Raw genomic sequence first — 25,112 nt, forward strand, 5'->3', positions numbered from 1 at the left:
CACATATAATAGAGAAAATGTTTCCAATAAATGAATAATAATAAGCTGTGATTTGATCAAAGCCCCAACTTGACTGTAGCTTCATCAATGACAACGGCTTACACTTGTATTGCACCTTACAAGCCTGTGTCACAAGTTCCTGAAAGTGCAGTAGTCATTATTCATTCACTTGGTGGTGGTAAACTTTTATTGAAGCCACAGCCGCCCTGGGGCAGACTGTCCATTTACCACATGGCTATATAATGTGTTGTTTATATCCTGATCTCTTATTATGTCAGTGCCCTCTGCTGGACACGTGTGGAACTCTATCCTTTTTTTTTATTTATACGGCCCGCGGGCCTGATGTTTGACACCCCTGGGTTAAACTATCCTACACTCAACAAAGGTAAAGGAATGATATTGTAAGTTGTTTATGAAGTTTTCAACTGCACAATAGGCTGTTTGCTGTTTTTCCTCTGATCTTCATTTCTTTTTCAGATTCAGATCTCATTTGTTTTCCTGGAGCACTTTTAAGGGCGACATTTCCTGTATCGCATTCAAAGTCTAATGATCTGTCTCCCTCTGCTGGACTTTACGACAACATTAAATTTGGCCATATTGGATACCGTAGAAGTCACATGACAACTATGAACTTCACCCACTGCTGGCCTCTCCCTCTTTTCTAAGGTGAATGAGCAGTAAACAGGGGTAAGTTGAAGCTCTAAGTTCAGCTCAGTTTTAGTGGAGGCTTCAAAGGATATTTATTGCAACCACATAATTAAAATTTGCAAGTGACACTGGCAAATAGATGGATAACATGCAACTCTTTGAATTTCTATTCTAAATGTTACTTATGACAAACGGGCTTAGATTTGCAGTCTGTGGTAATTTTCTTTCACAACTCATGCATGATAATCTAATTACCTACATTATGTTTCTTTGTGTGTGTGTGCAGAGTGCTGTCATCATGGAGGGGGACCCCATCTCATCCTTATGTACCCCTGCTCTGGTTGTGGACATCAACAAAGTGAAGAATAATGCAAAGAAGATGATTGAACGCTACAAGGAGCTTGGAGTCCAACTCCGGCCACACATGAAGACGCACAAAACAATGTAGGACAATGTTTAAACTTTATGAAACACTCATGGACTAATCGTGGCTTTGTTTTTCAGTGAATGTGCGGATATAATGACTGCTGGATCACGCAGATGTGTTGTGGTTTCCACTTTGGCAGAGGCTTCGTTTTATGCCGATCATGGATTTGAGGACATCCTTTATGCATATTCTGTTCCTTTTGACAAGGCAAGAAACCAATAATACACTGGGACAAGCTTTTTATTTTGTCTATTGAGTTTACAATACAGTGTATATATATCTGTAGGTGGAGCGCTGTGCAGCCTTGTCAGAGAGGCTGGATCTATTCCAGGTTTTGTTGGATCATCCGGATGCTTTGGAGCAACTGAAAAAGAGGCCTCTCAGGGATGGTCGTCTCTGGCACGTCTGGATGAAACTCGACTGTGGCAATGGAAGAGGTATCATGGCAAAGGGTACCAGAGGAGTCAGAGGGTCTTTCACCAAAAGTATTTCTGCAAATCAAATGCTAAAAATTCCAGATAGTAAAATGGGGAATTGAATAATATAAGCTTTTCGAATACAAAGGGGAACCACTGTCATTTAAATTGTCAACATTCTTAAACAGAAGTGTGATGCTCTGTGTGGTCTGATCTCTTTGCTGTAGCTGGTGTTTTGCACTCACAGCCTGAGTCCCTTAAACTGGCACAGGCCATTGATGAAGCTGAAGGAGTTGAGCTGACGGGGATCTATGCACACTGTGGAAACACCTACAACTGCAGAGGCGCTGAGCAGATACAAGCAGTCGCTCAGGAGACCACAACATTAACACTGGAGTTCATGGAAAAGTTACTGCAACTGCCTTGTTTAATTCATAAAATAAAGTGTACAATATGTTTATTTTCAAAAACAAAAAAAACATTTTCTATTATTGTATTTCCATAGGCTGAAGGCTGTAGGCATTACTTGTAAGTCCAGTATTGGCTCCACACCCTCCTGCAGTCACCCAGTTAAAGACATGGCACGGCTCAGTGAAGTTCACCCCGGAAATTATGTATTTTATGGTATGTCTTGACCAGCTCGGATAACTCTGGTTTAATTATTTACCGTATTCAAGAGCTTTTGGTGTTTTATAGATGTGCAACAGTCTGTGATCGGCTCATGCAGCTTAGAGGATGTGGCTGTGAGGGTTTTGACACGAGTCATTGGTCATTGTCCTCACAGAAACCAACTCCTCATCGACTGTGGATGGGCTGGACTGAGGTAACAGGGCCAGTTAATGTGATGGACACCACAGGAAGATGTGCCTTACTAATTATGTCAAATGTAATATTCACAGTCTTGATGGAGCAGGGAAACTGCCAACTGGATATGCTATTGTGGATGGACATCCAAAATTAAAGTATTTATCAGTCACTTGTTGTTATCACATTCATTGTATCTATGCAATAAGTGGGGTTTTTTTGTATTCCTGTTAGGCTGCTGTCCATGACTCAGGAGCATGGACGAGTTGAGCCCATCTCTGGAAAACTAGACTACAGCAAATATCCATTAGGCACCATGCTCAGACTTATTCCTTACCATGTGAGTGGACTACTATTTAGTGCGAAACAGCATATTATTTCTAATTCCGTGATCAATTTAGAACATGGTTGTCTATGTTTTCAGTCCTGTGCAACAGCGGCAATGCACCCTACATACTATGTCCACTCTGAAGATCGACTGGTGGGAAAGTGGACACCAACACGCGGATGGTGAATTAGTAAAATGAAGTGAATTTTCTACAAACCGTTTTTTCTAACAATGTTTTGAATTGTAGACTAATGTAATACGCCTTTCTGTTTTATTGAATGCAATTTATACTTCATGAAGCATTAAACTGCTTGGCTGTCAAACGATTTGGTATCATCATCTAAAAACTAATTTCTTTATTAATATTTTAAGATAACAATGGAGAAATTCATTTGTTACATTCGGCATTCAATAAGATCGCTCAGGGTGTGCAAAATAGACAGGAAATGTGCAAACAGTTAAATAGTAAAAACCAAAAAAAAAAAAGGTATATTATATACAATAAGTAAAAATCTTAAGGGGCGGAATTACAACAATAAGGAAACAAGAAAAAAATAAAAATAGACAAAAAGTAGAATATTGAGGTGCAAAGTTTATGTTACAGTCCTAGGATGTCTGGACTGTACATACATATCTGTAGTGATTTAAATAAAAAGAACAGTGCCACAATTTGTCCTTTCATTCTTCCAAATCATAATAACTTTTGCATGAGAACGCAATTGTAGTTTTGCTCGCAATGCATCTTGGGACACGTAGTTTCTAAGAATGCTCGCCTGTCATTGGCTGCTACATGACCCTTCACTCCTCACGTGGTTTAAAAACTTTACGGAGGTGGCGCGGAAACTTGTCACCCACATGTGATGCTTTTATTTACATCTGTGTAGTTTATTCTTCTGTTTTGGATAAATCGCTGCCGCCTGGTATGTTCGTGATTTCATGTTTCCTTCTGTCATTGACTTTTAGTGACATTAGCATCGCCGTGTTCGCCATCTACGTCGGTTCTTACTGTGTAACAAGCTAATGCGCCGCACAAAGTTTATTTAGCTTACGTTTCTACTTTGAATGTTTGTTTGGTTTTTTTTTAGCTATGAGCGCATTAGAGGTGAAGTTCATTGGGGATAAAGATGTACTGGAGCACATCGTGGACAAACATGAGGGTATGAGCCTGCAGCATTATTGTTTTTAACGGTGCAAAAGTGTGTTCGTGACTGTTACTAGTGTTTCTGCATTAAAGGGACTCATAGCAGTGGTGGGGCTGTCCAGAAGATGGTCACTTTCAAGAGTCCCGCTGGAAGACGGGACAAAGGGCAGATCGGTGAAGAGAATGAAGAGAACGAGCATCTGAATGAGAAACATTACATACAAGCTTTGACCACAGAAGGTTCTTTTTTTTTTTATCTATTGATTGATACGCTTTTGTAGTTTTTTGGGATACATGCACATCTTACTGTTGAAAAAAGTTGGGGAAAACCCAGATATGTCTTGTATTATAACCTCTCTTGTGCTTTTGTTTTGCAGATGATGAACAGGGTTTATCCAGAGTTGCAGGATCCTCCATTTTCACATTTCAGAAAAGTAGGCGTGGCCACAGTATGGCTCAAACAGGTGGGAAAACATGTTATCATTACTCTTGCTTTCAAGTCCAGCCTGTTATTTAACCTTGTATTACTTTTTTTTTGCAGCTAGTGAATTGGCTCGAACTCCTGGAAAGAGTGTTACCTTCAACACAGCACCCACTGAGCCGTCTACTCCGACCAGAACAGGACGAAGTGAGTCTGTCCAACTGCAATCTGAGGTTGTTAATGTTATGCTGTACTAATATCTTGAACCATGTGTTTGTGGTATTTGTCTCTAGATGCAAAAGCAGAAGCTCATTCATTACAGAAGGTAAGAAGTACATTTTTGTAGTTTGGAGGTGTTTCCTTTTCTATATTTGTGTGTATTTTTGTTTGACAGAAGAAAAAGGGACAGTTTGTCTCCACCACACCCCATAGACTTAGGAAAAGAATGACCGGTGAGTTTATTTTACCTACAATTTCTAATCATGAATTGTATCACCTTTTTCCACATACAAGCATTAAAGGGACTAGATGCAAGTTGGTCATTTTTATACTCACTACTGCCGCCTCAGGTCTTAGTTGTAACTGCAGCTTCTATATTAAGCTCGTGCATGTCGGCACTTCAGACCTAGCCTGGCCTTGGCCACCCGTAAACTCCGGTCAATTATAACTTCCCTACATGTACGTCTGGTTCTGATCTCAGTGGCTGCGTTACATCGGTTGAATTTCTGCCTACCATTCAGCGAGCGGGGGAGGCGGGTGTTGTAGGTGACGTCAAACATTTGCACCGCATTTGCTAGTTGTTGTTTGGCTATGGCGGCGGATACGAAAGTAATGGAAGCTCTTGAAATTGTTCTGGCTCGGCTCCCAAATATCCAGAAATTGAAATTGAAGCCCTGTAATACGCAAGGAATGCTCTCAAGAGTTAGGAGAGCTGCTTCACTCACTCGGGTGTTGGGTGTTTTATCCCTCCACCACGCAAACTTGCCTACCCCTGATGTAGGGGGAGGAAAATACTTCATTTTAACATTTTTAAACTCCATATAGAATGTTTTGATATTGTCCTGACTTTTGGATACCTATTTCTTCACATAAAGCCCCGAGCCTGCGTTCAGACAGTGACAGTGAACTGTCACCCTCTGACTCCGGAGAGGAACAAGAGGAGGATGAAAGAATGGAGACGGAGCAAAGGTCAAAGAAAGAGGAAAAGGAGAACATGAAGGCACAGCGGACGCCGAGTCGAGGTTTATCTGGAGCACTGGACAAAACTCCTGCCAAAAAAGCCAAGAACATTCCTGAACCTGCCAGTATGGTGGAGGAGTACTTCGAAGCTCACGGGAGTTCAAAAGTGCTGACGTCAGATCGTACCCTTGAGAGACTGAACACCCCTAAACTTGATAGGGTTGGTTATGGACAATGAAATATTGTCAAAATGTATAGCAGTGATATTGTATACCAACTATTTTCCTGATTTGTATTTAAGGAGACATTAATTCGACTATTAGAAGGAAAAGCATCGTGTTATGCGAGAGAAATCCAGGAACTTTACAAGAAACATTGCCGGAATTTCAGTAAATGGATGTTACAGATACAGTGAGTATAATTGTATTTTTAATGAATGTCCTACACAATCTTTAAATCCATCTAAGCAGCATTTCTGACGTTTTTCAGGTTGGGGTTCAGTGTCCTGGTTTACGGATTGGGAAGTAAGAAAGCTCTGTTGGAAGATTTCAGAGTTTCTCAACTGTCTGAAGAAATTCATCTTGTGATCAATGGCTTTTTCCCGTCGATTACCCTCAAATCAGTAAGTGTAAAACTGATTATCAAAATTTATATAGCACTTTGCAAAACCTTTACATCTTAATTGACTTTGAGCATTATTAGGCAAGGTAAAGTGCTTTATGTTTCATTATACAATTGTCAAATGTAAAACATGAAGTGGAAAAGGAATATTCATTAAGTTCAATACGTACTTTAATAACTGATTCACAATTATTTCTTACTCAGATTTTAAATTCTCTAACAAGTGACGTACTTGAGCATCAAGGAAGTTTCCGAACTCCTGCGGACCAGATTCAGTTCATCTCTCAGACGCTTAAAGACAGTGAGTTTGCTTTTCATTTTAATTAATGTTCGTATATAGGCTAAATACTCAAAACCTTTTACATGTAATATAACGATTGACAGGTCCTGATCTCCATGTGTATATTATTATTCACAATATTGATGGGCCAATGTTACGAGGAGAAAAAACCCAGAGTGCACTTGCACAACTTGCTTCTCTACCCAACCTGCACCTTGTTGCTTCTATTGACCACATCAACGGTCCCCTCGGTGAGTGCTTTCTACTTTAACGCACTTTGCCATGGTGTGTTTGTATTGACAAGTTCTTCATCTTTTCAGTGTGGGACCAGTTTAAACAGAGTCAGTTTAACTGGTTGTGGTGGGAGTGCACAACATTTCAACATTACACAGAAGAGACTTCGTATGAAAACTCACTGTTGGTGCAGCAAACGGGGGCTTTGGCTTTGTCATCCCTCACTCATGTGCTGCGGAGCTTGACGCCAAACGCAAGGTAAAAAATAACTGACTAGGCTGGGTTACCAAAAAAAATACTTTTTGTGAGGTGTCTTAAAGGAATAGGCCATCGTTCTTCCATTCTGAGATATGTTCTTACCTGAGCTTAGACGAGTTGATACGTACCTGTCTAGTCTTTGTCCGTGCCCGTGGAAAAGCGTGGTAGCTTCCAACCTCACCTCTGTTTGGAGCTATAGGAATACTTTGGGAGAGGCCAAATGCTAACAACTGGTTGTTTTACGTGACTGAGGGCACACACAGACCAGACAGGGACGCATCAACTCGTCTAAGCTAAGAACATATCTCAGTATGTAAAAACGGTGGCCTGTTCCTTTAAGAGAATTTACCTTATTTTGAAACTTTTTGCAACAACCTAACAATTACATAATTTTTTTTGTGTCAGGTTTTTGTGTGAACATGGAATATTTTTTTTATATTAATATCATTAAAAATCTGTGTATTTTTTTATTTTTATTATTTATATTTTGTACACAAATGCAACCAAAACCTAGTCTCCCCCTAATTGTAAAATTTGGCCGAGGGGTAAAAAATTTACCTTTTAAAGCCAAACTAATGTGATTTTTGGATTCAGCACATCAAAATTGTCCAATATCATCTCACAAAACTTAGACACCAAATGTGATGTAAACTAGTGTTATCTGAACATCTACATGGATTTTTTTTTTCTAGAGGAATCTTCAAATTGCTGGTTAAATTTCAGCTGGAAAACAAAGAAAACCCGTCATATACAGGTGATTTTAGCTGCAAAGATGCAGTTATCGACTTGGACCTTACGTAACGGTCACTGTGTTTCCTTTTCAAGGATTGTCCTTCCAAGACTTTTATCAGCGCTGTCGAGAAGCATTCTTGGTGAACTCTGATTTGACATTGAGGACTCAACTGACCGAGTTCAGAGATCATAAACTGATCCGCACACGCAAGGTACACTTTGGGTTTTTTTGGTTTAATTTTACAGCATTAAAGTTATTAATTTCTTCCATAGGGTGCAGATGGAGTGGAGTATTTGATTGTCCCTGTTGAAGCAAACACTTTGGTGGATTTCCTGGAGAATGAACAAATGGACTAAAATGAGACAATTCGTAAAGCATAAATTGAAAGCCATTTTGAGAATAGCCTGTTAAACCTAAACAAATGATTATTTAAAGTGACATCTTTGCAGTGTTACATCCACTGCTTGGATTTGTGTATGGACATGAATTTGTGTAAATAAAAAAAGTTGATGCAATTGTGTTTTCCTTTTTTATTTGAATAAATACAATTTGTCAAACATACATTATTCTAATAAAGGCAGAAGGGAAAGCAAGTGACAATCATTCAGCTTGGTGACCATGAGTCATGCACTTTGTGTAAGTTGATTCAAATACAATAATTACATAGTGACAACATGCATAGAGACTTCTAGACATCAATGTCCTCATTCTTTTGTGTCTGAAGTGAATTAATCATCATTTCCGAGTTCAGTGTAAACATTTGCAGCCTGTTCTGTGTGGCTGTGTGCACAACTAGAAGTTCATCCCCCTCCAAATCTTTGAGCAGGAGCAGAATTGCATCAAGTGTGTGCGACTAAAAATAAAACAAAAACACCTTAGTAACCAAATTAGTAACTTATAACTGAGGAAAAAGACATGTACCTTTCTCATGAGCGGCTGATTTTCTCTGGTTGATGGAGAAGACAGAGATGGGAACTTGTCTCTTGGAAGTGGCTTCATTCCCAATTGTTCCCTAATTTTGCTGCAAGATTTTTATTATGATTACACATTAAGCTTATTTTTGAGTTAGTAAATTGCTCTTTTAACACATACTTTGTCTCGTCCATGCTATATTCCAGTGGGTCATTTTCTGTCTCCGTGTCTGCATGACCGTTGGTTGGAGGCTGGTTTTGGGCAGACTCTGTGGGTGTAGTCACCTCTTCTCCCTGGGTTAATGCAAGTGCAACCTCCTCCTCTGTCACCACTGCACACAATATGTTTATACTTCAGGAGATGTTTGATTTTTGTAAATGATACAGGTGGGATGGATGAATTGAATGGACGGATAGATGGATAAGATACATACCTTGGTTATCCAGCTTCTGAAGACATGGAAGGCACCGCAGCACTGTGAGTCTGTAATGATCAGGGTCATTCCCACAGCAGGGATTTTCCGCCAACCACAGTACCTTCAGTCTACTCAGTGGACGCAGGTGAGACAGCTCCGAGAGTGAGGGGATCATGTTCCTCCTCAGGTAGAGCTCACACAGGTTCAGACATCCAGCCAGAGGAGCTAAAGATGTGATGCTGTTGACACTGAAGATATTACCATAGAGTGGATGAGAAGCAGCATAATAATCGGGTGTACGTTAAAACGAACAAATATAACCTTAGCCAACCTCAGTGTCAGCACCTCAATGTTGGAAATTTGGGTGAAGATGGATATCTGTGGAAGAGAAAACACAATAGCGTGGCCCTACGTTTATATGCACACTTAGCATTCCAGGAATGGAGAGTGGTTTTGTCAAATATAAAATTAAATGTAAAAACTTACTTCTGTCAGATTGCATCCCCTGCAAAAGCAATAAGTCATGAGAGAAATCAAAAAGAGCCATAGCCTCACCAAAGCAAGCAGCTAAAAGTGTGCTGAAATACAATCCTTACCAACAATTGAGTTTCTTTACGCTTTCTAGGTCCGATGCTTTGGCCTTGGCGAGAACTAGCTTTCTTGTCAGCTTCATGTCAACGTAGTATACTTCAAAAACATTATATTGTTTCACACAGTCGAACAGTAGTTGGCGAATAAGCAATCATCTCAAGTCGGCTCACTCAGGGATGTTGTCGTTCGGTACTGCGCATGCGTATATCAGACGAAGCGTCCTTAGTAACATGTCAAATTTCCATCGAGAACAACCACCACAAACGTAATATTTGTAATGCTTTATTTATAGTATAATCATAATTTGCATTTTATGTGTTATTGTTCATTACACGTATAATTGTCTCTGGCCTCCTCGATAATGAACTCAATCTCCCATAATGCATCATTAAAAAGTTGGTAAAGCGCGCATGCGCCTGTTAGGCGTCCTCTTTGGACCTACGCCTCCACTGATACGATGGTGAGCCGAGAATGTCCCTTCCATAATCCATGATAATCTGCCTCTGTGGCTTTGTTTTATATGTCCACTCCTTGTTAAAAGTATAAACATAAGTCTAACGAATATCGTCTGACCATTTTTTAAATGATTGTCGCTTTTACTCGTTGTAAAAATGGGTATGGTTGATGGGTCACCCTACCAACAATAATGGCTGCCGCCAGTGTTGCAGCGTAGCTGTTAGCCGGGTTGCTGGTTGTGAAGTTGCCTTGTTGTTTTCTCAAACGTGTGTTCAGAATAAAGTAGACCATTGATAACGTAAACGTAATCTATTTCTCTTCGATCGTCAGACATCATCAAAGTTCACAGTATTCATTGCGAGCCATTATTGTGTCGTGAAACATGTGACATGTTCGGCTTTACACTGCATAGCATACACAAGCGGCTGATCCTATTTAATTGCATCTCTAATGTCATTCTGTGTTTGTTACAGGCCAAGCGCACGAAGAAGGTGGGGATCGTGGGTAAATATGGCACCCGTTATGGTGCGTCGCTGAGGAAGATGGTCAAGAAAATTGAAATCTCCCAGCATTCAAAATACACTTGCTCTTTCTGTGGAAAGGTATGGATTTGTTAGCAAGTAGTAGAGAACATACTATGATATGAAAAGAAATGTGAATGTCTAAAACGTGTTTTATAGACCAAGATGAAGAGGAGGGCTGTCGGAATCTGGCACTGTGGGTCCTGCAGAAAGACTGTCGCTGGAGGAGCCTGGACTTACAAGTATGTGGCCATTATTTATAAACGAAAAAAAAAAGATTCTATTTTAGGGAATGGACCAAGTCCATAAAACAGATAAAACTACCGTTTTATGACTTAGTCCATTCCCTAAAATAGAATATTTTTTATATTACATGTAATGTTATTTTAGTTGATTTTTTCACATATTTTAACAAGAGTCCCTGTTGGATTCATGTGGTTCATTTGTTGCTTTAGTTTTTGTCATGGAAGGAGTAATTGGCTCAAGACACTTTAATCACTTTTTTTTAAAATGCATCTTTTGCATGAATTGTCATAAATGCATGTTCACATTTTTTTATTTAGGTGAAGCATGTGCTACAATTCCTGCTTCAATAGAATTATAATAAATGCTTAAGTCTGCTATTTCAGTTAGTTTTTTTTGGTGTCAGTTTTGGACCTAAACATGCCTCAACTTTTCTCCCCAGCACAACTTCCGCTGTCACAGTGAAATCTGCAATCAGGAGGCTGAAGGAGTTGAAGGACCAGTAAACCAGTTCAATTGCTGGTTGATTTGGGACTGTTTTCTATAACCGTACTGGACATGGCCTCAATTTCCAAAATAAAGCGGTCTGGAGCGGAATCATTTGTCTGTCCATGTTTGGGGATAATAACAAGGGCACCTTTTTCCAGGGGCTTTCTTGCCAGTTGAGTTAGTTTTGCATGTTCATTGATGCATACAAGTCTTTAATTGGAAAGTGTAAGTGTCATATTGATTTTATGCACTAACGGGTTGAATCAGCTTCAAACACTACAGATCATTTCAAGTTTTTGATTCAATAGGTTAAAAGTAAAAAAGGACCCTAACCTTAAGTCCTATCCCTAGTGCCACCAATGGTATTAATGTGTTTGTATTGTCCTCTCTATACATCTAATATTTAGTGGAACGGTGACCAAGTAAACGTTGGGTTATGTGCTGGCATAGCCAATAAATGAGCGGTCAAAGGTGCTTTTTAAACATTTGTGTAACATACAAGTGAAGCTCGGAAAATATTGTGATTAAAAGTTCATTTATTTCTACTAATATATGATATAGACTCATGACACGCTAAGTATTTCATAGTTTTGATTATGGCTTACTGTCCGTTTTCAAAATATAAAAAAAATACTGAAGGTTTATTTGCGTATTTTACAAGCAGTGAGTCATTGTCAAATTCAAAATCTCAGTTTAGAATATTGTAAAAGGGGACTACGGTATATTTTCAGCTCAAAGTGTCACCCTTTCATCAAATAATTAATCCAAAACACCTGCAAAGGCTATTTAAAAGAATGGGGACCTTCACAAGGGGTGGACTGAGGCTGGAGTCCGTGCATCAAATCCCACCACACAGAGGAATCCTGGACATGGGTTTCAAATGTCTTATTCCTCTGGCTGAAGCGTCCTGGTCTTCCGTAACACCTCAGCAGTGCCAGGCTGATAGCATCCATGCCATGCCACATTAAGTACTAAGTACTTATGCATGATTATAGTTTTCAGAGGGTCGATATTCTGTTTAAAATTATGTTCTTATTCTTTGATATTTTGAATTTGGGGTTTTTACAAGGTGTAGGCCATAATAATAAAAGCAAACAAGGGCTTGACATATGTCACTTTGCATGTCATTACTCTATACATTTTACATATTTTAAATTGGATTACAGAATTACAGAAAATGAACATTTTCACAATATTCAAATTTTCCGAGTTTCATATACTTTATTCTATATACGTTTATTCCTGAACCAGGTGAAGCCTTTCTGTGAGGAGTTATCACGTTATTGTGTCTGCCTAGGTGTTTAACATGAACAAAAATCTCAATCTGAGACTAACCTGGTTAAATTAAGGTGAAAGAGAACAGCTCACATATTGTCTTTTTGGAGTACTAACAAATTCCATAAGATGGCACCAAATCCCTGTTTTGAAAACCTTTTCGCGACTGTCCAGCAGAGGCAGGCTGGCAATACTGGGGAAGAATGGCGGCTGCAAGTGTGTTCAGACCGGGACTGTTCAATCACAAAGTTGCAATTGTTACAGGAGGAGGCACCGGGATCGGTAAAGCCATTTCTGCAGAGCTGCTTGAACTGGGTGAGGTCTTGATCACCGCATGAACGTCTGGAATCAAACCATTGTTTTTCCGATACCAGACCTGCTGCTCTGCTCTCACTGGTGTGAACTTTGCTCTGCATCTAGCAAATGAGACAATGCGCTTAGTATCTTCATTAAAATGCGACCTTAACCTTCCGTACTGAAAATAACAAAACAAATAAAATTTAGTACTTATTTCGCATCTGTTACTATACTGTGACATCATCTTCATAACCCAATATTTCTCTATATTCCACCACCCATAACACTGGAGTCCACTTGACTTCTGTACCGAATTCTTACATCATTACACAGGCACATTTAAGGCTGCGCAATGGTTGGCTCGTAGGTCTACCTGCTATGTATTTGTGAAGGATTGTTTTGTCAAAGGTAATGTCATTTGTCAGGTTGCAATGTGGTGATCTCCAGCAGGAAGGCAGAGAAGCTAAACTCTGCTGTTGAGGAGTTGCAGACAAAAATCTCTCACTCTAACCCGGCCACTGTCACCTCTGTGCCCTGCAACATCCGCAACGAGGACGAGGTAAACCATCATACAGGCAAGGCAAGTTTATTTGTAGAGCACAATTCATACACAAGGCAATTCAAAGTGCTTCACAGTTAAAGCAGCATAAAATATAAGAAAAACAAATACAGTCAATAAAAACATCAACATAAAATTAATCAATTACAGCAAGAGGCTAGAATGTAGATAAAATACTTTCAGTTATATACATTTTTAAGTTTGGATTCACTCTGTCTTGAAAACTATTTTAAGTCTTGTTTTGACTCGTTCTGTCTTGAGCACTATTACAGCATGAGATCTTTTGTGCGTTACTGGCAATTTTTCTTTTTAGGTGAAGAGTCTTGTTTCCGAGGTAATCAAACAGTATGGACGCATAGATTTCCTTGTCAACAATGGTGGGGGGCAGTTTACAAGCCCCGTTGAAAATATGTCCTCAAAAGGCTGGAGGGCTGTGATCGACACTAACCTCAACGGCACATTTCACTGCTGCAAAGAAGGTAAAAAGAGTCCATTTGCCATGGTCCACATGAAGGAAAAAAGGCAATATTTGAATATTTTATTAAAGGCACACTGTGTAACATTTTGGATTTGACTGTTGTAAGCAAACATGCTCTTATCAAACAGCTCAACACAGAAAATGTTACGTTTTACAGTGGATAATAAAGGAATGGATATGGATGTGGCCCTGTTTGGCTGCCTTTAGTCAATGTCTCCATGTAGCTGAGCTGGAGATGTCCCTGCTCCCAATTTATTGATTGGGTGAAATGTTACACTGTGTGGCTTTAAATATACTATTTCAACACTGTGTTCAAATAAACTTAAACAAAAGCAAGTCTGTTAAATTTACCATGTGTTTTTGGCGTGTCCCTTATATTATGTTTACAATAATTTGGTTTCTTCTACAGCTCTATTCAGTTCAGAGCGCGACTAAGGGTTGAAGTAATGTTTTATTCATTTTCCTACAGTGTACACCGCATGGATGAAGCAACATGGAGGGGTGATCATTAACATCATCGCAGACATGTGGAAAGGGTTCCCTGGCATGGCGTAGGTTTACCTTGCCAAATTTGTCTACAAGTGTGATGAATATCTGTTGAAAACGATTGTTCACTGGACAGTCACACAGGAGCTGCAAGGGCAGGCGTGGACAACCTCACTAAGAGCTTGGCTATTGAGTGGGCTTCTTCAGGAGTCCGAGTGAACGCTGTCGCACCTGTATGTTTCAACAGAAAATGTAGAAGCGCGTTATGTATAACTTAAAAACAGTTTTGTTGTCTTTTAGGGTACAATATTTTCAAAAACTGCTATGGAAAACTATAAAGAATTGGGACCCTCTTTGTTCAAGATGTTCATCCCAAATAGTCCGGCAAAGAGATTGGGAATTCCAGAGGAGGTAACTTTTTATTCATTTGTGAGAGGCATAACTGAATGTATGTTTGGATTTATTCAGGGAAGTTGCACACAGAACTATGATGCATGATTAGGCCATGTTGGAGTTACTGAAAATAAGTGTAAATGTAATGGATGAACCAAAGTTCAGTCAAGAGTTCAGACTCAAACATGTATAGAGTATTCAAGTTGGGTCCATTTTGATTGAACTACTGTATCAGCTGATTTCTTGATTTCACTGTGTTTAGATCTCTTCAGCCGTCTGTTTCTTGTTGTCTCCTGGCGCATCCTTCATTTCAGGAGCCACATTGAGAGTAGATGCAGGACAGAGTCTGTACCACTCAGCCTGGACGATACCTGGTATGTTGATTTGGTGCTGTATGTAAGCTGTAAAAGGCATTTCAATAAAACAATGTATTGGTCTTTCTTTTTGGCAGATCATAGCGCATGGCCCGAGGCTCCTGAGGGAGAAAATCTTGAGGCTGTGAAAGAACTGCTCAACCAACCAAAAAGCAAACTTTAAGGATAATAACTGAGGAGTTATAATCAAATCAGCTGAAGAATTCAAGATTAACCACATATTGCACAAGGAAATGGCACATTAATGAATACCTCAATGAAGAACCTAGAGAAAACTTGTGACCTTTCTCAGCTGCCTTAAACATCTGCCCTTATAATGAGATGCTCTCAGTCTAATTCATTTAAACCAACTGTACTAACTATGAACTGTTTTACAATTGTTGAATTGTGTACTATATTTTTGTGTTTTCCACAGATTTGTCTGAGACTGTTGGCTATCCTCTATCCTTATTTAAATCATTTTTGAAAAGTCACTTGGTATTTCAAAGTAATTTTTGTCGTTGATTAAACGTTTATTAAAAAAAAAAATATATATATAATCCTAGTTGACTGTTTAGTCTACAGGAGGACCGCACATTATTTACATTTACATTATAAAGCTTACACATTGTTTGATTGTGACTTCAACTAATGCAGCATACAATATGTAAAGAGTAGCTCCAAACCATAGAATTAGATACAAAGCTATCAATGAAGTAAAAAATCGCAATTTGCAAAGAGCCTCTACAAACTGTATATGTCCTACATAACGTACCGTAGTTGCCGAAAAAGTGAAGGCACTGTCGCAAAGGCTGGTCGTCAAGCTCGAGCTGCAGAGGTCACAACAACATTCAGGTAAAGCTGATATTTTCATGTTTAATGTCATAATTGTTCACTTTGTGTGATTGTCACGCTTGCAAAATCATCCCACATGAAAGAATAAGGTTGCGTATGTATTAAATCGATTTCTTTTCACTAAATTGTTGCGAACGAAATGCAGTAGCTAACAATGCTAATAGATGTACAGTCAGTGCCTCGCATCTCATAATTACTACAATGCCTTGAATTTGACAACAGTGACATTTAGGACTGGTACGCCAGAACCTTTAGATCTATGGCCAATCCTATTCAATGTAGATTTGTTGATTGTTGGTCCATTAAAAGCTAGCAAATTAGCAGTGTGAGAAGAGCCGTCAACAAGAAGAGCGTTACATTCTGACATAAACGGCCATTGTCCTGACAATTTTACCACTATACATTAGTTCACACAGTAGTTGTAGTCTATATCTTTTGATTTATTATTTTCTATATATCTTTGGTAATTTAAGTGTTGTTTTTGTTAGTTTATAAGGGGCATAGTATAGTGCAAGTCTTATCAGCATGAAACGTAAATCATAAGCTTGAAACATCTAGAGGAGAAAATGTGGATGGGTTTGAGCTCGTTTATCAGTTGCTACTATCTGTCAAGGCCATATCAGGGCTCCTTCAGGGAGGCCGTGTATTGTACAGTATACCATTTGTGGCTTCCTTCAAGCTCGGGTACCGGATTTTTTGGTGTTGTAGAATACATTTATTTTTGCCACCTCAGAGTATGTTGTAAACACAGCAAAACACAGACCTAGTTGTATTGTCTTCACCTAAAATTGTATTGATCAATGGATGATAGAAGTCAAATCCAACTCACCACTCAATACTGTATATGGGTGTGAAATTTGCATATAATTACATGGAACAATTTGAATACACAGGAGGGACTGTGAGAGCTAGAAACAAGTTGGGCATCCAATTGAGTCACGTGATCAGTGGAGGGCCACACCTCACCATAAGACACCTTTAGTTAACTTAAATATCCTTAAGGTTAGATATAGGGTTAGTTTGGATCAGTTTAAGGTTACATTTTCCTTTTTTTTTCTTTTTTTCTTTTTTAAATTAAAATGTGGTCCAAACTCATTCCGAACTTTCCCAACATCTTCACTTTATAGGCACATTTCACAACTTGCAGAGTCAACTTTCAGGGTCACTTTCTCAGAGCAGGTGCTTCGCACATCTTTTAAAATAACAGGTGCGTTGGAGAGGTCGTGCATAATGCTCGCACCATGTGAAAAATGGGATCTTCCGCTCGCTGTAAATCCAGCAAAAAAGTAATATTTATTTACATTTTGGCAACTAAGAAGTAAGAAGGCCTAATTGTGAAACATTGTAAATAAATCTCACCTTTTACATCCACTGTTTGTGAACATGTGTTTTTGTCTGTCATAGCTTTATTATTGTTTATTTAAAATATAAAATTGCCTACAACAACCCGGACGTGACGATCTCTCATATACTGACTAATCTAAAATAAATCCACTCACCTCACATTTTGTTTGATTTTTGTGGGACTGTTGGTGAGATATATTTTTTTCTTTCTCAAACTTTTAAGTTAACATAAAAGTCCATGTTGTAAAATATTTTTTTTTTCTAAGCACTACCAAGACTATTTTATTTATACGTATGTGGCAATCCCGCTTTTGCTGTGCCCGATCCCGTCAGCTCTTGGAAGCTAAGCAGGGTCTTTGAGTGTCCAGAAAAGCGCTATATAAAACCAATTTTTTATTATCTATTTAGTCATTGTTTATTGATAAACACCCATTAAAAAGCATTATTGGAGGATAAATGAAATTGCATCTAAGTACTGCAGGTACAAAGGACTGCAAGTATAAACAGTGGTACATGGATCACAGTGAGGGTGACCAGTTCTACAGTGTGTGAAACATTAATGTAACATTAACTACTTACTTACAGAATGGGAGGGGACGGACACGGCAAAGTTCCTCTGCCCGACTTGAAACAGTGGAAAGTTGAGGGAACACCGCTGGAGTTCACACAACAGAGGCTGGCTGCCAGAGGTCTGAAGGACCCGTGGGCACGGTTAGTATCTTTTATACCAAAAATACTAATAACGTTTTCTGCCATTACACTGATGTTTTTTTTATTTTCTTGCCAGGAATGAAGCTTGGAGGTATATGGGTGGCTTTTCTCGTGCTGTGACGCTCTCGGAGGTTGTCTTTAGAGGATTCAAGTGGGGCTTTGCTGCATTTGCTGTTGCATTGGCTGTTGAATATGCTGTGTTCCCACCCAAAAAGGGAGACCACTAATGTTCATACCTGCCACAGATCGCATGGTGAAACATTAAATATATTCTGTAAATTTATGTTCATTAAATATTTTTGACCAACATTTGGAACTCCCATTTGTCATTACTTACGTCATAATTATTATACATTATTGATATACGTATTTATTATTCTTGCTTTCTTTTCAACTCAACTTTATGAAGCATTTTTTTAAAAACATGTCATTACAATCATTGAAAAAACTACAGTGACACAAGGAAAGCTATGATATCCAGGCAGAAGTGCTGAATCCAGTTAATTGCATGAACAGCTTTGAGATGATTCGTCCCTTTATGCTTCATCAAATGCTCTGTACAGTACACGGACAGCTCCAGCACGTCGTCAGGCTCGTCCCGGCCTGATGGGACCAACTGGTAAAAACATACGGACTGGAGCAGTTTGAGGGTGTTTCGACAGCCAAAGTGACCAGTCCAGTCCCGGACCACTTCACCCATGGGGTCAGGAGCAGTTTGCAGACTAGACCAGTTTGGGGGGAAAGGGGAGGGGGGCTTGTCACTGCTCTGATTGGTCAGGCCTGTGAAAGGCAATAGTCCCCTTGCATATTCAAAGTTCGCTTTCTCTTCACAAATTTAAACCAGGCTCTATCATGACTTGTTCACAGTTCTTAACTTCTGTATCAGCGTCTAAAAGTAAGAGTTCTACATGGCACAGCGGATTTTTACTTTCACTGTATGGATTGAGCCGAGAGGCCGATGAGAACTGGGCTATATTAAAGTCAATTTTATGAATTAGGAAAACATTCACATATGATTTTTCGTTTCGCTGTTCAATATAAAGGGCAGGGGCGGACTGGCCATAGGTCCATTCTGGAGGAGCACAGAAGGGCTGCTGGCTTGAGGGCCACCAGCCTGCAAGGGGGTGCTGCTACCTGGCCTTGCAATTGCACAGTGAAGCAGCAAAAAAAAACCAAAAAATCTCTATTCTATTTGTTTAACAGCTCTGGTGTTAATTGGTGACACAGCAATCGCACAACAAAAATTAGGCCTATTATAAATTGATGTCAAAATATGTCTTTGTGGACGCGTGTGTTTACACTAACTTGGGCCGGGCTGGTCAGAGTCCAGGGCCACTTTTTAGTCCCAGTCCGCCCCTGTAATATGACCCCTTCCCGGGCTCGAACCCGGGACCTTAGAGTCGGCGTGTTTTCCACAAAACTGGCCGCTAAAGAAAAGAGACGACCTGCTTCCTCCACGGAGGCACCACAACGCGTCTAGCGCGCGACACGCCATGATGACATCCGTGTAGTAGACATGGCTATGGGCAGCGCCGTCCCCGGTGGTGCGATGTGGATGAGGTCGAGGGACCTGCGCTATCCGCTCGGCCATCGCACCACCGAAGAAATAGAGACCAGAAGTTCTATTTAACATTAACAAATCAAAACACTATGGTGACCATGGAAACCTCAGTTTGCTAGCTGATGATGTCATCACGCTACTTCCGGGTAGCGCTCTGTTTGAACGTCTAATGCAAAGAAATATTACATTTACTCTGGCTTTTCGTTACTAATACTTTTCTGACATTAATTATCAAATAATTTCTTTTTCCATAAACAATGAAGGCTTTTTTTTTTTTTTTTTTTTTTTTTTTTTTTTAAATATCTTCATTTTGCCTGGAGAAATACTGCTATGTCATTCTAATTAGGAGAAAAACCTGAACCAAGAAAAATGTTCTCCAGTTTTGGCATTACCCAAATCTAAATGCGTCTGGGGGGAAATAAGTGACAAAACAAGGATTAAAATGGAGCAAAATGTTAAAAAAAAAAAAAAAAAAAAGAGGGACAAGACACAATGAAAAGTGATGAAAAAGAAAAAGATGAAGAGTGGAAAAAAACTGTTAAATTTCTTGCATCTTGATGTCAACAATAGATTTAGGCTATTTGTGACTCAGTATTTGTTTAAAAGCTTTTTAACTGGTAACCTTTGAACAACTTAATGCTGTTGAAGTAGTTGAGAATAGAACTACACGTTTTATTTTTTATTTAATCAATCTCGTGTCATTATGACCCAGGGGCGGACTGGCCATAGGTCCATTCTGGAGGAGCACAGAGGGGCTGCTGGCTTGAGGGCCACCAGCCTGCAAGGGGGTGCTGCTACCCGGCCTTGCAATTTCATAGTGAAGCAGCAAAAAAAACAAAAATCTCTATTCTATTTGTTTAACAGCTGTTTAACAAAAATTAGGCCTATTATACATTGAGGTCAAAATATGTCTTTGTGTACGCGTGTGTTTACACTAACTTGGGGCGGGCTGGTCAGAGTCCAGGGCCATTTTTTAGTCCCAGTCCGCCCCTGATAAAGGGCATAATATAGAATAATTACATAGTATTTTTTTGTTGTTGTTGATGACTCAAATTACCCAAATTTTGCATATATAAAGGTGTTTAGATGCAGGACTAAAGCACAGTGATATCAAGCTGTGGTTGTTGCCTGTCACATGCATATAAATGACCATGGCCACTCCCATAACGACCCAGACCACTTTACCCTAAAGACACTTGAAACACAAACTTGCGGGCGCTGCCCTTCCCTAAATTAACCAGTCTCATGTGAACCGAACTGGTCTAGTGATGTCGAAATAGACTTTAAGTGTAGACACACCACATAGAGATTACATCCATGAGTCTGTAATTAAGTTATTGGGTACTGTTTTTGTTCAAGAGTTTGATGGCTGTGGGGGAAAAACTGACACTACAAGGTAAAATACTCACAAATAAAACCATTATTTTTTCGCATAAAAAAGTTGCATAACGCACCTTTAAGACTGTGCAATGATTAATCAAAAATGATCACAAATCGACATAAAAAATAGCAGTTATTTAAAACAACATGAACTGTCTTTTATCTCAGAAAAAAACATTGTAAACGTGGGAAACTTCTGTGCCTTCTGTCCTCCTGGATTTTGGTCGTAGTTTTCATAAATATAAATAATTTATAATTTGTGTGTGATGCAGTTAAAGCTCCAGTCCGGTAGTTGGCCTCAGTGATCTTACTTCGCAAAGCAGAAGGAGAGAGAAGAGGAGAAGCGGGGGGCGCGAATCTCCATGGCGGCGGCGGCGGCGGCGGCTCTTCTTCTTCACGGACCCTCTGCCCGTTCCGTCCCGAGCAGCTTTGGACCCGGTACGCTGTCAACGTCTTGCTACGGCAGGCCAAATCTCAGGGATCGTCAAGTAAATGTAATTTTTAACATGTCCCAAAGCGACAGCAGTGAGTCAGACGAGGCAGAGTAAGTTTGGGACGACAGTGAGTTGACGCCGGTGTCAGGATTCGCGTTTTATCGTTTAAATTAAGTCGACTGTAATAACTCGTCGTTTAAATTAAGTCGACTGTGTAATAACTCGTCGGCTCATGGTTCTGTTAACTTTTTGGCTGATCCGTTCGCGATTTTAGTAGCATCGCTTGGCTCTTCGCTTTACCAACACCCCCTTTGTGATCAAAACAATGTTTACTAAACGGAAAATGCTCCGAACAGCGGGGATCTTTTAGAGTTCGGGAAATTCCACAGTTACCATGGAGATCCACCATCTTTTGCAGCTGTTAGCAAACATTTCCATAGATTACATTAGCTAAAAACAGTATATAAAGTGGAGAAAAGAGCCGTTAGCTGCTGAGTTACTGCTGGTAAATACATCTAACTCACTGTAGGGTCCAAGTGTTTTAATGTGAACAATAACAGTATTTTAACTTTTTAAATCTCCATTTGTTTACAATTGCTGCTAATCCCATAATGCTTAGCGATAGCGATATGACATCACATTCCCAAACTCTATTGGTGTCAGAGCCATATTCACCCTTATTTAAGTTATGACATTTTTGCCTTTAGACAACAAAAAACAGGGCTAGAATACGAGCATTATGTTGTCTTACTGTAAACAATGTCTAAATCTAAATATTCAGCACAACTGGGTGAAGTGATGTCGGGAATGTGTTGTCATATCGCTAAGCATTATGGGAATTGTAAACTAATGGAGATTTTAAACGTTAAAATACTGGTGTTATTGTTCACATTAAAACTTTAGGACACCACAGTGGTTCCACGGCTTTTTTCTCTACTTTTTATACTGTTTTTAGCTAATGTCACTCAATGGAAATGTATGCTAACAGCTGCAAAGATGGCGGATCTCCATGGTAACTGAGTAAACTTGGTTCCAGCCAAATTATTCCTAGATAGTTAGCAGGTGTTCACGTGAGGCTATTTATCTACATCTATATAGGCCTGTCACGATAGTTAAGTTTGATATATTGAGGCAGGAAAATATTGCAATAAACAATATTATTGACTTTAAAGATACTCGATTCTGTCAGCTCCAAAAATGACAGTACTGTAAACCTTTGTTCTAAAAGTGCATAGTCATATCCTAAAATACCGCATGAGCTGCAATAAACATTAAATATTCTGTAAATAAATTTTCTTAGGTTAAAAATTAAAGTTTACAATGAAAAAATAGGGGGGGGGGAATGTTTTTTTAATGTACAGGTGATAATTATTGAGCCCAAAAATCTATTGTACATCTCTTATTTATTGAATGATAAGTCGATATAGTAATTACTGTGACAGCCCTACATCTATATCCGAAAGTTGATCATAGTCTGGATTTACATATTTGTCGTGATGGTGTTTGATATGTTGCTGTTTTTCAGCCTGGGAAATGATGGGTCAAATAGTTTGGAGTCATTGAGGCAAGTGTTAACCATAAAAGTAGAATATTACAGGTGAGGTTGTGCTATTATTTTTTCTATGTGTTGTCAGACTTCGGCAAAAGTCAGCAAATCAGACTTGTTCTGTTTCTATTGTAGGTCATTTGAATATTCTGTGAAGTGGAAGACACCAATGAAACCCAAAAGCAAGTCTAAACGACCGAAGACCACAAAGTCTCAAAATGACTCTTGTGGTGGAGACTCCGTCCAGCACAGGGTACGGGGAAAGAGGCAGCAAAAAGGGCCCAAAAAAGCCCCATCTGGAGACGCAAACGTTGAAGTGGATAAACTATGCACACGTGACATCATAGACTTCATAGACAGAAGTCATGAGGACAAGCCTGAGGAGTGGGACTCGTTGGTGGAGGTGACTGATGAAGGTGTTGACCATTTGGACGAGGACCAGGTCTCAGTCACCAGCAGCGTCAAGTCTGGGCCGTCCTTCCCTGAGAAACACTCTGCCAAAATAACACAGACCCTATGTCCAGCATGTCATAAACTTTACCAGAAAGCAAAGAGGACGAAAGCACCTCTCAAAGACAAACTACTAGACACCAGTAAGTACACAGTTTACTTTGTATTTTTTGTTAACGAGTAAAGACTGCAGGACTAATGTCGTATTGAATTTAGATCCCAAATCACTTTCATGTGACCAGTGGATTCTTCTTAAACCATGGAGCAGCAAGGCTACGCCTGACAGCAGAGGGTAGGAAATACTATGAGACATTATAGAGTTCGGGATGGAAGCTTATTCAACATTACCATAGAGAACCACTATGTTGTGCGGTGCCAAAACAATATAATAAAATCAAAGAAAGTCGCAGCAGATCAGCTCCAATAGCTGCCTTGTCCAAATGCTTTCATGGGAACCACAAAACTTAAATATTTTACATTTCAACATTCATTGGTTTGGAATGCGCCAGAAATCTTACAGGTTTTGACGATACAATCCCAAGCTCTATAATGCGTTCTGTGCAGTGTAAAGCAACATCATGAACAAGGCATTGAATAATACAGTATGACATTTTCTTTTCTTTGTTTGTCAGGAGTCTTTCGCAATTTATTCACAAAGTACGTGTGGTTAAAGATGGCAGTAACAAAAATAATCCACTGAGAAAGGTGTGCTCACGACCACATCTGTTTTTGCTGAGGTGAGATTTTAGTAAAGGACCTAAATATGTAATCTGTATCAGTACATATTAAATACTTGTTTCATCAGAAGTCTCCGTCGTCGCATCCGAAAGCCGCTAAAGAGGGAGAAAAGGAAGAACAAGAAGAAGAGGGCTCGAGAGGAGTCCGAGAGTCCTCGTGTTGCTAAGCAGCAGCGTCTCCTCAACCACCACCACAGGCCAGTCAGCAACGACTTTTCTGACAACGACAATATTCAGCCAGTTAGAAACGGCCTTACTCACAACGGTCCTGATCTGATGAGCACCCACGGCAGCAGCACCTCGTCCTTGGAGTGTGCAGAGGACTCTGATCTGACCCTCGGACTGTGCACAGAGTCTGTCACCTCTGAAGCAGACAGTTTGAAGGCCTGCCCTAAACAAAGTGTCTCTAAAAGAGCAGGCGGATTCAAAGACTTGCTGGCACAGCTGCGCTGCAACAGCAGCATGATCATCCGAGAGCGCGTTGCTGAGGTGATTCCAAAATAACAGTTTCTTTTCACTGAATAGAAGAGGTCTTAGTTCTGTTGTTTTAATTTATTTGATGCAAGTTTTATATATACCACCGCTGGTGGTAATTAATTGATCTATTTACAAAGTTGCAGGTTCTTCTCCATATTTATTTGTGCAATCAACTTCACTTCCAATCTTTGAGAGGGTTTTTAAACGTAAGAACCATTTTATGTTGTTCCCCAAATTGTAGTGTTTTTGGTAGTAAGAGAATATTAATAATAAATAGGTTTGTCAATATTATATGTTGCCCAAATATAAAACACAGGAATAAGCCATGCTTAAGTTACACATGAAAGCAACAGTTTCTTTAATGTCCACATGATGGCACCACTAAAGTACAAGTCGCTTCCTAATCCAGATTGACTTAAGTTGAATGTTTTCCACAGCAAAAGCTCTGTTTGTCGAAATCTGTGTATTCCTACTTTATTGAGTGTTTATTCCGAATCAAAGCGTTTGAGTTATTTTTTTAACTGTGTTTGTCTTTTGATTCTTGCTTTGATAGAGAGTTTGCAGGAAGGGGTGGAGTAAATGGTCTGGAGATAAGAGAGTTGGGGTGCCACTTTGAGAACTTGACACTTTTTGTCTGTTTATTTTTGGGATAAGTGTAA

General features: G+C 39.5%; 7 protein-coding genes across 7 annotated transcripts; 6 read left to right on the forward strand and 1 right to left on the reverse strand.

Moving 5' to 3' along the window:
- Positions 1-593: 593 nt before the first annotated feature.
- On the forward strand, positions 594-2,990 carry LOC306972117 (D-serine dehydratase). The gene is made up of 10 exons (XM_079568599.1): positions 594-687; positions 935-1,092; positions 1,153-1,282; positions 1,362-1,512; positions 1,719-1,899; positions 1,997-2,115; positions 2,188-2,314; positions 2,391-2,453; positions 2,530-2,635; positions 2,720-2,990. The coding sequence occupies exons 2-10, from the start codon at positions 947-949 to the stop codon at positions 2,807-2,809; spliced, it is 1,113 nt and encodes a 370-aa protein (XP_079424725.1). The 5' UTR covers positions 594-687; positions 935-946; the 3' UTR covers positions 2,810-2,990.
- Positions 2,991-3,440: 450 nt separating this feature from the next.
- orc2 (origin recognition complex, subunit 2) lies at positions 3,441-7,969 on the forward strand. Its single transcript, XM_079568894.1, has 16 exons — positions 3,441-3,543; positions 3,709-3,780; positions 3,858-4,004; positions 4,142-4,228; positions 4,306-4,392; positions 4,479-4,510; positions 4,580-4,637; positions 5,280-5,584; positions 5,666-5,775; positions 5,854-5,986; positions 6,190-6,286; positions 6,370-6,516; positions 6,586-6,757; positions 7,450-7,511; positions 7,583-7,701; positions 7,763-7,969. Exons 2-16 carry the CDS (start codon positions 3,711-3,713, stop codon positions 7,844-7,846), a joined length of 1,710 nt encoding a protein of 569 aa, XP_079425020.1. The 5' UTR covers positions 3,441-3,543; positions 3,709-3,710; the 3' UTR covers positions 7,847-7,969.
- An 82-nt stretch (positions 7,970-8,051) lies between these two features.
- Positions 8,052-9,592, reverse strand: cfap410 (cilia and flagella associated protein 410). Its single transcript, XM_079568960.1, has 7 exons — positions 9,414-9,592; positions 9,304-9,322; positions 9,149-9,195; positions 8,836-9,065; positions 8,583-8,733; positions 8,412-8,511; positions 8,052-8,343 (listed from the first exon to the last, which is right to left on the reverse strand). The coding sequence occupies exons 1-7, from the start codon at positions 9,488-9,490 to the stop codon at positions 8,179-8,181; spliced, it is 789 nt and encodes a 262-aa protein (XP_079425086.1). The 5' UTR covers positions 9,491-9,592; the 3' UTR covers positions 8,052-8,178.
- A 227-nt stretch (positions 9,593-9,819) lies between these two features.
- rpl37a (ribosomal protein L37a) lies at positions 9,820-11,225 on the forward strand. The gene is made up of 4 exons (XM_079568976.1): positions 9,820-9,868; positions 10,338-10,466; positions 10,545-10,627; positions 11,071-11,225. Exons 1-4 carry the CDS (start codon positions 9,866-9,868, stop codon positions 11,132-11,134), a joined length of 279 nt encoding a protein of 92 aa, XP_079425102.1. The 5' UTR covers positions 9,820-9,865; the 3' UTR covers positions 11,135-11,225.
- Positions 11,226-12,583: 1,358 nt separating this feature from the next.
- pecr (peroxisomal trans-2-enoyl-CoA reductase) lies at positions 12,584-15,390 on the forward strand. The gene is made up of 8 exons (XM_079569030.1): positions 12,584-12,707; positions 13,115-13,248; positions 13,562-13,727; positions 14,196-14,277; positions 14,349-14,445; positions 14,513-14,623; positions 14,868-14,979; positions 15,057-15,390. Exons 1-8 carry the CDS (start codon positions 12,596-12,598, stop codon positions 15,140-15,142), a joined length of 900 nt encoding a protein of 299 aa, XP_079425156.1. The 5' UTR covers positions 12,584-12,595; the 3' UTR covers positions 15,143-15,390.
- Positions 15,391-15,749: 359 nt separating this feature from the next.
- ndufb3 (NADH:ubiquinone oxidoreductase subunit B3) lies at positions 15,750-18,181 on the forward strand. The gene is made up of 3 exons (XM_079569258.1): positions 15,750-15,813; positions 17,743-17,868; positions 17,945-18,181. The coding sequence occupies exons 2-3, from the start codon at positions 17,744-17,746 to the stop codon at positions 18,093-18,095; spliced, it is 276 nt and encodes a 91-aa protein (XP_079425384.1). The 5' UTR covers positions 15,750-15,813; position 17,743; the 3' UTR covers positions 18,096-18,181.
- Positions 18,182-21,126: 2,945 nt separating this feature from the next.
- LOC306972914 (uncharacterized protein) lies at positions 21,127-24,661 on the forward strand. The gene is made up of 6 exons (XM_079569621.1): positions 21,127-21,353; positions 22,769-22,840; positions 22,925-23,382; positions 23,456-23,531; positions 23,872-23,976; positions 24,045-24,661. The coding sequence occupies exons 1-6, from the start codon at positions 21,172-21,174 to the stop codon at positions 24,478-24,480; spliced, it is 1,329 nt and encodes a 442-aa protein (XP_079425747.1). The 5' UTR covers positions 21,127-21,171; the 3' UTR covers positions 24,481-24,661.
- The last annotated feature ends 451 nt before the right edge of the window (positions 24,662-25,112 follow it).

Source organism: Gobius niger, assembly GCF_951799975.1.
Source record: "Gobius niger genome assembly, chromosome: 13".
Lineage (NCBI taxonomy): Eukaryota > Metazoa > Chordata > Actinopteri > Gobiiformes > Gobiidae > Gobius > Gobius niger.